This window comes from Desmodus rotundus, chromosome 4 (assembly GCF_022682495.2).
Source record: "Desmodus rotundus isolate HL8 chromosome 4, HLdesRot8A.1, whole genome shotgun sequence".
In the NCBI taxonomy this organism is placed as follows: Eukaryota; Metazoa; Chordata; class Mammalia; order Chiroptera; family Phyllostomidae; genus Desmodus; species Desmodus rotundus.
Genome location: NC_071390.1, coordinates 140,739,747 through 140,754,643, shown reverse-complemented (window position 1 = coordinate 140,754,643; position 14,897 = coordinate 140,739,747). Strand labels below are relative to the sequence as shown.

The 14,897-nt window shown below is 36.6% G+C and overlaps 1 protein-coding gene across 1 annotated transcript in view; it reads right to left on the bottom strand.

Annotated features, from left to right (window-relative positions):
* The window catches only part of PLXDC2 (plexin domain containing 2), a 395,504-nt gene that overhangs the window by 47,552 nt on the left and 333,055 nt on the right, over positions 1-14,897 (bottom strand). Inside the window, exons 11-13 of the mRNA XM_024576153.4 lie at positions 8,459-8,519; positions 1,877-2,027; positions 397-435 (exon numbers count right to left, since the gene is read on the bottom strand). Of these exons, the coding sequence (XP_024431921.1) occupies positions 397-435; positions 1,877-2,027; positions 8,459-8,519 (251 nt within the window). The remainder of the gene's footprint in view (positions 1-396; positions 436-1,876; positions 2,028-8,458; positions 8,520-14,897) is intronic.

The window sequence follows — 14,897 nt, the reverse complement described above, 5'->3', positions numbered from 1 at the left end:
TGTGTAGAAAATCACATATACAACAAAACGAAGAACCAGAGCAACAAAGAATACGAAGATTTTTGGTGTGTATTAGCCCTGATCCTCTCGATCTTAATCCTAGCCAGGATCCCAATACTCCACACATCAAAAGAAAGAAACACAGCATATAAAATTGTCATTGGTCATTGGTGTCATGTAGTTCTTATAGGTAAATACATGGATCAGAAGTTCCCTCCATTCTTGAAACCATTTCACTTTTCAAGCCAACTCACTGAATTCTTCTCATGTTAAATGTCAACGAAAGCGTAACGTAACCTCACTCTTCATCTAGAAGCCCAAGTGCTTTCTCACACTTAACTGAATGAAATGGATTAGTGTCTAAAAATATTGATAAGAAAAAGTGTCAATTCCTACCTCCATTATCTTTTAGATGTAGTGCTATCTTGGTATCATCTGAAAGAGAAATTCAAAGTTATTATAAGGGAAAAAAATTAAAAATGCATAAATTTCATGAGCAGTAATTGTCTATTAATGCCTTAATGATTACATGAATAGATTTTAATACTTTAGTGAATTAATTTCTAGTCCAATGAGAGCAAATCCTAGCTTACATGATGCAGTACTGAAATTTCTTTGTGAGATTGTAAGACCCAAGACTTTAGTAAAATGTTACATGAGTGTTAGGTTCTGTGAGAAAAGTACACTGTTATAATTGTAACTTAAAACACATTTATTTTTAAGTCTCTAAAATGAGTTACTGTAATTAGATGCTCTAGTATGACCTTTATCCATTTTAAATATTAAGATCAAGAAAATTCTAAATTATTTGGAATAGTAAAGATTTGTCAATATTTACAAATTTAAATTCAAAAGTTAAATGCCTATTCATTGCTAATGAACATATCCAAAATTACATGAAAAAATAACTTCAGTGGACAAAATATAAGTAGGACATACATTTTTTTTATTTCAGTGGTGCTGTTTCATTCTAAAAGGTAGGATTCAAATTGTTGGAATATTTCACAGGGTAGGATTCAAACTGCAAAAATATTTTCACAGGCTATAACAACCCAAATCATATGGATTAATATATAATACTGGTTTTAAATATCTAAATGAAATGTATTTAGCATCTGTTCTCCACCTCACTTTACCACTTTCAGTTAAGTTTTAATATCCAAGTAAATTTCAATTAAAATGAAAAGTTTCAAGTTTAATTTCTTATTCAAATGAAAGCAAGATTTATGAGAGTAAAGAAGTGAGACAATCCCCCTGCCCCCTCCAACCTTGCTTTGGGCCAGCAAGTCTCACCCTGTTTTTAGTGGGGCCATTCAGAATAGACGGTTAAACTTTGGCTAACAGATCTCTTCCCCCAATGAGTTGTACCCGTGCGTTAATGGTTTCTGGTATGTTTTCCTTCCCTGGCAGAGGAAATGTTTCCAGGGACAATTTCTGTGGTTTATACAGTGCCTTTATATAGGTTATGGACCCATATATTTTATTGATTGCATTCAGAAAAATATTAGAAGTTCATATGAGTAGTATTATCTATTGTTCAGAATCCAACATCAGTGGACATTTTAAATGAATTTTGCCTGTCTATCCTGTGACTAAAATATTGAATTCAGTTATTGCAAAGTTCAGCAATATGAAAAGAAGTCTGTATTTTTTTTCTAGGGAGGGCAAGTAGTCACTATTGAAAGGCACAGTACCTTACGAGAATCCCAGCATGTGTTTTTATTACACAATAATTTTGTCTTTTCCCCTTCAGAAATTCAGTTTGCTTTAAAACAAACAAACAAACAAAAAATCTTTTCCCTCTGAGAGCTACTCTAGTACACATGAACACCACAGTTTTCCCCCTTCAGGAAAAACCACAGCATCTCCAGGGCACCTTCCGTGGGCAGGCTGGTGGGCGGCTGGGACGTGGCTGCTCGCCGGGTGGTCGTCAGCACCCGGAATTGCGTGGTGGTCGCTCGCACGGTTGTGGTGGTCTGAGAAGAACTTTCCACTGGCTCTGTATTCTCACACATCTTCTCTTTTGACTAGTAAGAGAAACAAGTGGGAAAACAGTCTAAGAGTGATCATTCATGTATGTTTAAAAATTACATCAGAGAGTTGGTCTGTAAAGCACAAAAGACTCTCAAATTAACACAAAGGATACATTTTTGTACAGGACTATATTCAGAGATTTTGTTAATTTACAAAGCAGGTGAGATAGATGAGAGAAACAGTTGGATGGAAGGAAGCACTGCCATCTTCAGATGTTTGGATTTCACCATTTTCTGCTGATGACCTTTCTGTTTGCCATAATATTGCTGTTTATCTTGCTCTAACTTTTATATCAATATATTTGTAAAAGACATGATGTCAAAAAGGAAAGGTTCATGCAAGAAGAAACATGTGCGTAATACATGCTTAAGGTTTAAAACATGCTTAGGTATGTGAAGAAAGAATGAATTCCCTTCATATCAGACTGACAACCATAAATGCTAAAGATTTCATAACTGCTCTGTACTCTTTATTAACTAAGAGTAATCCCCACACAGTTTGAACGGGCATTTAAAATGTGGTTTTTCTTTGTGAAATACTGAACCACCAAGCAAAGGATTGGACAGTTGTCCTGTGGTCGCTCAGCCTGACTTTTCCCTCGCACAGCTACACTGAGGACACCAGGGAAAGGGGCGTATCATGTCTTTTACTTAGAGCCTATAAAGACAAATCCTATAACCTTCACCAGTAATGATCTTCAACATTCAAACTTTTATGGTTTAGAAGTTGGTGTTTCTCCCCACCTCTTTGTGCTTCAAAGAACTGCAAGCCTCTGATAGGCCTGGACGATATGGGAAGGTACAGGGAAGGCACTCATCCCACACTTGAACTTGTTATTAAATAAACACCTTTCTTAAACTTCTCTTGTCATCAGTGAAGTAAGTGCACTTTACTGCTGCTTTGGAAGAGTTGCTGAGATGGCTTTCTTTTTACTCATTGGATACGACACAGGCTTATTCTCTATTTTAACATCCCGGGGCTCCATTCAGCCCCCTAACTTTAGTTCCTGCATCTCCTCAGCCCCAGAGGTGTCACAATCTCCCTCTTGACTCCACTGTAGTTGTTGTCTCCACACCTTATCTGCTGTTGGAAACAATTTAGTTCTGAAATAATGACTCCAGTTAATCTATTTTCAGCCTGCCATGTACCTGTTCACTCAACTTCTTCTTGTCCTGTGACTACACAGAAAGCCCAAGCACGATAATTTTCTTCCTTTGTCTTTTTTCCCATCATATCAACTTCTCTTTTCAATAATATCATGTATTTTTACACTATTCTTCCCATATCACCTTTTCAGCAAATCACCAATATTGAATATAATAAAAGAAAACCTGCCTTTTCCCAAACCAGGCATAGCTGGAGAACATTCACACAGCCTCCCCGCCCGCTCCGGGAGCTCTGCGAACTTACCTCCAGCATCGTCAGCAGGGCCTTCTAGGCGGCTTGGCCATACTGGCCCACTTTGCTAACCTCCTCACCCTTTAGCCTAAGTAGCAATTTCAAACCCTCTGCACTCTACTTAAAACCTCCAATCCCGTAAATGCCTCTTCTAATTTTACCCTTTGGGCTCACCTTTTATTTCCTAAATAAAAGAGCCATCAGCAAGAATTCTTTAATTTTCTGAACAAATCAGCATTTTTTGTCTGACTCTCCTAACCTATCCTTCTTTCCTTCTGTTATAATAGATGGAGTACATTATTTATAGCCATTCTCTCAGTTTCCACACGGCCTGACTCAGCCCAACTTCTCGGGTATTGTGAACTTGCTTCCACTGGGAGAAGTCATACATATCTCAAGCTCATTAAGTCTAAAATGTGACTTGCCACACACATATTAGTCTCCTCCTGTGTTTCTAATTCCTCCCCACCAAAAACAAACCTCAGTATTGTCAAACACCCTAAAGTCTGAGGTGATTTTGGACTTTATGTGCCTATGTCAGCAAAGATAAAGGCTATAAATCCAAGTGGAATAGAATGCAGACAGATTCCAGATCAAACACGAATTTTAAATAATTTCTAGGATTTGCAGGAAGGAAAGAAAATCTCCATGAGTGCCTGTCTCTTGTCTCGTCCACAAAACAAAGCAGAAGCTGTGCGCCCTATAGACAGGAGGAACGGTGTACATTAAACAGAAAAGGACGGTTTGCTTTGAGGGCAACGATATCAAAAATCAGTCTGCTCTAAGGGGTTCAAGCTGTGTGCCAGCACTAGATGGGGGAGGAAAACCCACACCTCTCCTCCTCATACAAAGGCAGGGACATGCGGAATCCTCTAAAGCCCTCCGGTTCCCATAATAAAACCCCCTTTGGGGGAAAGCATCATCTCTTCAGGTCATAGGGAGTCCCATGGAATAAGAGCAAACAAATACACATTTCTAGTTAAAGGATACAAAAAGAAATACAAAAAGAAAAAGAGTACCTTGACAAAGAATAGAAACAATGAATGACTTCTGTATACTACCAAAAACTTTAGACATGGGAATCATGTAATATAAAATATTTTAAATCATATAGGAAATAATTTAAATAAATGAAAGGTACAAGTTAAAAATAGCTAATGTCATAGGCTATAAAAGTGACTTGGCAGATTTAAAAAGGTGCCAAACTTAAATTTCAGAAATAAAGATACATTTATTGAAATTAAACAAGGGAGAATTAATAATCTGCAGATAGAGCTGGAGAAATTTCGCAGGATGTAGCAGAGAAAAACAAGGCTGATGATTCATAAAGGACATAAAAGACACAGGAAAGTGATGAGAAAGTAAAGCCTAACTCCAAAGAGATCAGAGGGTGAAAAAGAGAATGGAAAAGCCGTGTTAAATAGTACATTTATCAAGCCTGACACCCAATTGATTAGAGAACACATTTTTTGAGCACAGATCACTGGTTCAAATCACCCATGTGCTATTTTATAAAAAGGTACCAACCTATTTTAAAGAACCAGTACCATATAGAATACACTTCCTCACAACAATTAAATTAGATTAGAAGTCACTAATAAAAACATCAATTTTTAAAATGTCCATAACTTAGCAATGCAATGTAATTCACAAATCAATGTAATTACAGTAACTATATTAATGAAATTGATCCATGGATTACAGATCTTGACAAGGTGAGTCTAAAATTTATATAAAGAACAAAAGCCCCAAATAATCAAAACACTTCTGAAGAAAGAGGAGACCTGTCGTATTAGTAGTAAAATTTCTTATACAACTACAGTAATTAAAACAGTGTAACACCGGTCAGGGTATTGAAAAACTGAGTATTAGAAGAAGAGAGCCAAGAAACCAACTCCATGTCTGTGTGAAAACTATACAGGAAAGAGGTGGCTTTGAAAGAAATTGCCAAAAGGAAAGACTACTCAGTCAATGCCGCTTGAAGTCATCCATCAGGGGGAAATCCCTGCAAAACGGAATTTCTACAGCATACAAAGAAACCAGTTCCATGTGGAGTAAAGATTTCAATGTGAAAGACAAAGTTGTAAAACATTTAGAAGAAAATTTGAAAATAACCTTATGAAGTTAGGTAGGAAAATTCTTTTTAAACAAGATACACATACACAGAAAACTAAACATAAAAGATTGATTAGACACATTAAACTTTGAATAAATGGTGACTAAAAAGTATAGAGAAATTAAAAAGATAACCCAAAATTTGTAAGAAAATATATATAAGTGGAGATAATAGAGCAATAATACAACAAAAAAATAAATTAAATGACATAAGGAATATAAAATAAGAAGCAAAGCTGTCATTACTTATAGGTGATATGATTGTTTTACTAGAGAACCACTAACTATCTTAAAATATATATTTTTTTAAATTAGGAAGAGAGTTTTGTAAGGTGGCCATCAATCCGATTTATTATGTCTGTTACATATACTCAATAAAGACTTGGTGTTATGAATAAAGAGAAAGATAACAACTCAATTAAAAAATGAGAAAAAGTTATTAACAAATATCTCAGAAAAGACAGAAGGAAAAACATAGAAGCCAGAAAGTATATGAAAGTATAATCAGTTTCACTAACAACTGATGAAATGTAAATTAAGTTCCCAATAAGATACCACTTTAAGTTCCCAATGAGATTTGCAGAAATGAAGAAATGTGACCAAACTGGGGTTGTCAGGATCGTGGAAGAATGAGAACTTGAGGACCAGTATGTGCTGGCAGTGCGGTTTGGCATTCACTTTCAAAGGTGAACATTTACCTAACTGACGTTCAGTAATTCCACTTTAAGGAATAGTAGAGAAACTTTTGTGCATTTGATTCAGGAGACAATCATAACATCCTTTTGTAATAAAAAAGATCTAGAAATAATGTCCATAAACAAAAGACTGAGTAAAGAATATACAATTGTGAGAACATAGATCTAGGGCGGCGGGGTTTGATGGCTTTGTTCTGTTGTCCAGGGTGTCACTAATGCACCCTAGTGCCAAACGGCGCCTGGGACATCAGGGGCGCACAATACATATTTGAGGAGTAATCGAAGAGGATATGCATACCATGGAATATACAGCTATGAGTGCAGGCTACCACCGCAGGCACCACCAGGGACAAGTGGTAAGAACAAATTCTGAGTGATACACTCAAAATTCAGACTAGTTTTATTTATTTTTAAGAGGGAGAGGCAAGGGTGCGATGGAGCAGAAGCAAAGGGCCAGTTTCATAGTCATCAGTAATTCCAGTTCTAAATTGGGTAGTACAATCATAAATATTCATTTTTATTGTTTTCAAGCTACAGTAATTTTATAAAAGCATTTCAAAATTTTCTAAAAGAAGCAATTAAAACACTTTCACAGCACTCATTTCCATTCAACCTGCTACCTAAGGATCCTTTCACCAGCTCAACCCTGTGGTCACCCCCCACCCCTGTGGTCACCCCCACCTTCCACCTAGTTCAGTGGTCTATCTACCCAATGGACATGCTTCTTATACACTTCCACATTACCGGCGCTTAGAAGAGTAGATAATAAGTGCTCATATTAGGATTTGTGCTTATTGAATAAACTCATCTCAAAATGAGAAAGAAAATTTAACCCTGGTTTTAAGCACGGAAAATGGATTGGAGTTAGTGACCTTGTTTTCTTACCCATAAAATAACGGTAGAATTGCTTACCATAAAGCTAGTAAGGTTGGTAATTTAATTTCAGAATAAAATGGAAATACTGAATATGACAGAATGTCCTAGATTCTGAGATTCTTGGGAGTAGAGAGTAATTTTTTTAAAAATCTTTGTAATTTTAGTGCTTAGCACAGGCCACAGAACATGGTAAATTCCCCCCAAATATATTTAGGAGGCTTCAAATACGATGGATTCTTCTCTATGGATCATGGTCGGCCCACACTGAGGTAAGAAACTGAGATGTCTGAAGTACACCCTTAATCTTTATATAAATATAAATAATGAGGTAACTGTGAGTACACAAAGGAAACTAACAATGCAGCTATGACTCCAACAATATATTTTCTTTTTGAACTATGTTGTTAAGCAAGTGAAATGAAATAGCTGGATTAGTACATATCACTGTAATCACCTACATGAATGGCAAAAGTTGACTGAAGTTTCAGAATATTCTCAAAGGTGTAACTTATCAAGATATTTATGAGGCACCATGCATAAAAAACAATCTAGTAACTATTGATCACCTAATAGTTTTTAAAATAGCACTTTGACAAGATTTGCTTTACCGAATGAGAAAAATTGTATTATTATTTTTATTCAAAATTCATACCCTAAAACATAACAAAGGGAGAAGAAACATACTCTTCTTTGTGAACTTTACAGAATATCTTTATGTGACCCTGAAATGACAGTGTAGGTGCAATTCCCTAAAAATCTTTTCAACAGGTGAAAACTGCCTCTGCAATTGTATCCATTTATTTGAATCCCTTCATTGCATCGCTGTCTCTATCAGGTTTGCCTGGGAGTTCCTGTGTCCATATTATATCACTTATGACTTATTTCAGTCCAATTTCCTGCAATCAATCATTTCCTCCATACAACTCATTTTACAGTTTGAGTGAAAAATATGAAAACTGGCTTCCTAGATTTTAGAAAAGCAACAAGGGTTTAAGAGAACCACCCTTTGCTCACAGAAACTCAAATCCTGGTTCTGTTATTCCCTAGCCACATTCCCAACTCTGGATACCCTCACTGCGCTCGTCCCCCCCCCCTTCCCCTCACCCCTGCCTCTTCTCCTCTTGGGAATGCGAGGGCCCAAACAGCTTGCACCTCACAGGGCAGGTGTGAGAATAACTGAGAAATATATACAAAGACTTAAACCCCCAGTGTGACACGTATTAGGGACTCAATAACTGCTGTCTACTTTTATCAAATTAGATACCACTTTCATGAAGTTACAGCAGCTATACATGACAGCTTGGTCCCCAGAATCTTGTCAGAATAAAGCACATATGTACCTCTTCGGGGCATCCACTGTCCACCCAGTCCTGGCGATGACGATCGAATCCACTGGAACATCTTCAGAGAAGACCGCAGTGCAGTTCAGAAAAGGGGGACCAGGGTGCAGAGTGAGGGGCAAAAATTAAGAGGAAAAGATTGGTAAGTAGTTAATTCTCAATTTTCAGTTTAGCAGAACAGAAGCATTCTTCTACAGACCTGTTCATCAGAGCAGCAGTGAAGAATTTACACTGTTCCGTGTACCAGCTCACTCCCACACAGTCATACAATAAGGATCAAACCCGGCAACAAATGTCCCCACTGAGGCCCAGTTCACTGCGCACCCCATCCAGAGGGAAGGCTGACTGCTCTTATATGAAGTTGGCTTTCCTCGTTTTTATTTCTCATCACTCAAACAAATAGATACAGAAAAATACTGTACAGGTATCATTTGTTTGGATTTCAGATCTTTTTGTTTCTCTTAAGTTTTTATATTTAAGATCCACAGTCATACAAACATGACTGTATAGCAAAGGGCTTTCTCAGCAGGTCTGAGGTACTCAAACCCAAACATTCTGGCTCCTGGGAGATATCCTCTAAGCCCTTGGAATATCCTGCTGGAGAAGTGCGAGCTAGCTTATGCTAAAATATAATTTATGGTGAATGCCTGTTTTATTCACCAGAAACCCTGGGCCATGTTTTATCAGCGTGAACTCTGTGAGGGCTGGAGATTAGAGATAAGGTTAGTCACAGAGAATTTCATACCTAGTGACTGAGCCTCAGGAAAAACCCTGGACGCCAAGGCTTGGTCGGATGGGTTTCCGTGGCTGGCAGGACACGCTGTGTGTGTTCACAAACTGTTGCTGGGAGCGTTAAGTGCTGTCTGTACGACTCCCCCGGAAGAGGCCAACCGGAAGCTAGTCTCTCCTGGACTCTGCTCTATGTGCCTTTCATCTTTGCTAATTGTAATCTCTATCCTTTCGCCGTAGTAAATGACAGCCTTGGGTATAAGAGCTTTTCTGAGTTCTTTGAGTCCATCTAGTGAATCATTCATCCTGAGTGTGTCTCGGGGATCCCTAATGCTACTATGATTAGGTCATACCTAAAAAGCCTAATTCAGCAGGCTCTGGGTAGATAAGATTTTGTCTACTTTTCCTCTCTCCTTGACTGGAATAATTTCCTGCCCTCTAGCCACAGTCCATTGATTTTTTAAGACACAGAAATTACTCACCAGAGCCCATTCTGATAAAGCTTCATAGTTGCTGCTGATCACATCTTACTTTACTATTTAACTTTTCTCCTTAATACAAAATTTCATGTGATTATTTACCAAACTAGGTTGTGAATACTTTAATGTTATGCCCAGTGTCATATAGAATCATACCTAGTGTGTCTGACACATGATTTCATTTTCATATTAGAAATTCAAAATATTTTTGTTAGTCTATTAAAATTAAAGGTTTATATTGCCCCTGAATTTTAATATTTATATGTAATATATATGAATCCATATTGATGAATGTTAATCTAAAGATATTTATATATTTTAAAAAAATAAGTGGAGGCCGCTCAACTTTTGTCTTAAATTTTCTTACAGGGCTTATAGTGCTACTTGTTTTCCTACTTGTTTTGCAGTGGGTCCACATGATGACTTATTCCAAGAATCTTTGCCAGACATTATGTACTATGGCATGAATGAGCATAATTTAATTCAAGTGGAATGTGAAAACAATTCTACTGTCAACAAGAACAACAAAAAAGACCGTATCGATCATTCTGCCCAGATATGATTCACTAGAGCTTAGCTAGTTTATGCCCACCATCTGTGTTGAACCAGCTTCAGTGTGGAATAAACATCACAGTGTGATCTAGCATGCTAACTGTGAGATCCCCAGGTGGTCAAGGCCTTCTCTGGTTACCCAACTAGAATCTAACAGTTAGAGTCTATTTAATTCCAAATGAATTAGATGGTTGTTCCCTCTTCTTCTTTTTGCCTTTTGAGTTTCTTTAAATACTGAAAAATGTACATACTGACATTGTCTTTTGCTAGATGGAAATATGTCAATTTTCTACAGTGAAAATATTTTTGGGAGCTACCTGACTACAAATAAACAAGTGGAGAAGGCAATTCTAAAAATGCAGTAGTCTGTTTTCACATACTGTATTGCAGATGTATTGCAAGCCGGTGGGAAAGAACATTTCCCTTATATTATAAGAAGAAAGTAGGAAATCTTAAATTTATAGGTCAACCGAAATTTTATCTTAAGTAATTAGTCCTTTAAATGGTTAAATCAATCCCTGGGAAAAGCATAGAAACACTGCATTTTTCTTGATTTATTAAAGAGTCCCCCATTTATACTGTGTGAAATTACGTTCTACTAAAATTATGTGATTCAATTAAACAATTCATTTATTCACAAGTGATTGATTCTGTATTAATTGATCTGCAGTTTACTAATTGCGAGGGGAGGAGGGATGGACAATGGCAAACACAAGTAAGATTTGGTCTGAAAAGCACATGCATTCTGTAGCTCATGGCACCTTAACGTTTTAACAACACCGGATGCAGCATTTTTTAAACATTTTTTCATAACTTAGTAATCTAATAGCATCCAAAAGCAATTACAGGCAGAAGTCTGAGTGTATGTTATAAATTATTAAGGAAAACCACCTTTGTTTTTTCTGAATTCAAAATAAACCAAAAATCATTTTTCAGAACAACTTCCACTGAGCTGCTGTGTTGTTTTTCCTAAAACACAGAGACGTTAACCATGCCCTGCTCCCGCATACTAATCTCCCAAATTCTTAACACTGTTAACAAAGAGGCTCTTCTACATTGTAATCACCTACTATTCCTGTTGAACTATAAATTCCTGGGTCTTGCTGTACGAAAAAGATTCTCTGGCAATTTGGGTCCAGCAACTTTCTCTGTAGCACCCCAGGTGATTCTTATCACACTGAAATCGGAAAACCGCTGACATCCTGTATGATATGCCCACACGGTAGGCCCGCTCCCACCTACCTCTGCAACTCGTTCTCATGCCCCTTAGAGCCCCTCCCTGAATGTGTTCTGCTCTTTCACAGCTCTGCCTTTGAACATGCTATTACTTATGTTTGTGGCCATGCCCTGTTTCTAATTAATAAACCCAACTGAACCCACCAGAAGCGTTAGCAACCCTTTCTCAGTGACCCCCAATATCAACCCAATGTCAAGTGTTAGCATGTATTATTACATTGTAATTGGTTCTGTTCCACCTTATCTTAACAAGACTTCGGGGGAGAACATGGTTCAAAGGGAGGTTCTGAAATCAAAGTGCTTGAGTTGGAATTTGGGTTTGGGCACAAAACAGGTATGTAATCTTAGGCAAGTTTTATTTCCCATTTCAGTTGGTTTCCTCATCTGTAAAATGAGGTGGGAGAGCTTATGTAAGAATTAAAGTTAGAGCTTGCTACACAGTCAACATTTAGTAAATTTCAACTGTTTTTCATACCTAAGTGATGACTTTGTAGTAGGCATGAAGCAAGGTCAACAATTGTTGAAAATGAATGTGAGATTTTCATTTTACTGTCAGTGTTTTGGAAAATATTTAAGAATAATTCTGTGTACCATATTAACAGAAAATATCCTTTACCATCATATTTGGGAATTAGTATTATATAATATGAGGTGAAACTCTAAGTTGCTCTTAAACATGAGACAAATATTTATCCAGTATTTATAAATATGGCAGAGATTACATGGTTTTGTAAATCTTTCTCAAAAATTGATTTAAATAAAGTCTGAACTCCTAACTATAATACGTTTCCAATGTTTTTTGGAAGAAGTTATTTCTTTCTTCTATTACCTAACTCCAAAACAAATGGATAGAGAGCCATCTTCAAATTAATTGTACTATTCCCCACTCAGTTTCAATGGGATGCTGATTTCAAAGCCCCCAGGAACCAGGTTAAGTGAGCCCCATTAAGTAAGGCAGCCTAGAAAACAAACAATAGCTTGCAACATCTATCCAGTCAAGAGATTAAAGTGCAAATGTCATCAGATCTCTAATTTACCTCAGTCTTGCAGACAGGGTTTCAGAAATTGACTTATTTTATAAGGGTAATATATTCAGGTGAAGGAAACAGAGCGACTGTTAAAATACATACATAAGCAATAGGTAAGGATTAAAAAGAAAAGTATGCCTTGCTGCACAATTGAGCATGTATCACTTCACCAGTGAGAAGAAACATCTACAAAAGAGAATTTAGGAAAGAAACTTCGCAGAATCTTAAGTCGCAGGCAGCACTTAGTTTCTAGATCAGGAAATCACAAAGCGTTTTCTACAAAGGACCAGATCAAATATTTTAGGCTTTGCAGGCTGCATAGTTTCTGTCCTAGGCAGTCACCTCTGCCAGAGTAGCTCAAAAGCAGCCACAAACAAACGCATAAAGAAATGGGTGTGGCTGTGTTCCAGTAAAACTGTGGTGACAAAAAACGGGAGGTGGGGCATATCTGGCCCATTTGCTGTGGTGTGCTGAAACTCTGTTCTAGTTACTATCTAAAATTAAAGATCTGTAAAATCTGAAAACTTTAGGACAAATACCTCATTAAGGTGTCTGTTGATTTAAACGGTCCTTGCAGCCTTAGGTGTATCTATCATAGCGTGCAACCTAATGGAAAAATCAATTGTACATTTAGTAAATTTCCTTGCCACAGTCCGCAAAAGTGTGAAAAATGATCCTTCAGCATCAAAGAAATGGAAAGATGCTTTTTAAAAATGCAAAAGTATTTTAGATAAGAAAAATTTAATGAAAAACATCTGTGATAACTAAAAACATTTTATCAGATAATATGAAGCTGTAAGATATGGCAAATTTATTTTATTTTGAAATACTGAAAAATTTTAATTGGAAAGGGAGGTCATGAAATTTAAAATGTTGATCATAATCATGATTCTCAATAAAAATATTTGTAAAAAAACATATCTCATTTCCTGTAAGGATGATACTTTATTGTTTTTAATTGGCCTTAGGCATGAGATAAATGATTTCACTTCTAAAAAGATTTCTCCTCAAATCAAGAAACTTGAGCTTAAGTTTTTTCAGAATCGTTTGCTTGAACCTCTCTGGGCGTATGAGGTGAATTTAATTATATAGCCTATTACAGAGACAATAGTGTAGGATCTATTATGAAATTTCACATCACCACAATATACAAGGGTATGCATATTATGTTTACATAATATGTTTTCTTTTACTGAAAGCTCTTGATGTTACTTGCAGCTCAGAATCATAATCCATTGCCAATAAGAATAGTTATCTGCAGAATGCAGAAAGTGTCAGATGGAAAATTGGGGTTAAATCACCTGATACCTGATATGCAGAACCTTGTCATTTACACAGGTGGTATCTTGCAGAGTAGCAGATTTTACACAGTAAAGGCTTAATCTTTGTTCTAAATTTCTAAAATCCAGGGCTGCCCTAGTATGTGCTTAAAAGCATAACAAGATCAATTCTTTTATCTCATTAAAAAAAATTCAAATCTTGTTCCTTTCCTCCCAAGTAACAAAAAACACATTTTTATTACTTTTTGGGTTTTATTCCCCCATCTTCCCCTAAAACAAATATTTTCAGTAAGGAAAATGATTTTTACAATTGGCTTTTCATGCTGGAATTCTTTCTTCCTACTGGGGTCACCTCCTGATGTCGAGTCTGTTTTCAGTTTTGGAGTATGTAGGGTAAGAAAGACTGATGCTGGGAGTGAAGCTACAGCATTTAGGCTTACAGGAAAGAAAACTAATCTTTTCAGAAAGTATTCTGAATAAAAGCCACTGCCAATGTTGGCAAAATAACCTCATTTGTCATTGTCAATGCTTTAGGGAATGAAGGACCCGTGTCTACTTTAAAGAAAAGTAGACTGAAATATGGGTTGAAATTGTGATGCATAAAAACAAAGTCAATGATACACTAAAGAATCATTAAACACATATCAGGCCAAAGTAATTAGTAGGAGCCTGGAGCTGTGTACTTCCACCGTGATTTAGACAGGAAGATGCCAAATCTAGATTATTAGATACTTGAGTACTTATTGTACACCTATGTTTAAATCTTCCTCAAAATGCTACTTAAAAGGGACAAGAGAATGAAATATTCACCCACATGGAAACAGATAAAAGCTATCTGATTCAAAAGACTTGGACTGACTTATCTGCAAAACTAATCTCACAGTAAAATTCCATTTTTATTTTTATTCATTTATTTTTAATCCTCATCTTAGGATCAAACCCACAACCTAGGTATGTGTCCTGACACATGATTAGCTCTGGGATGTTCTGAGGAACGTAGTCATTGGGGGTTAGATGGGACGAAGACTCAGACAACAATAACAAAGACTTAACAATTTCATTGACACCTTCCCTTTGCTTTGTACAAACTCCTTTTCAAATCCTTTCCCTCTAATATCTAATATGCTTAGTTTGC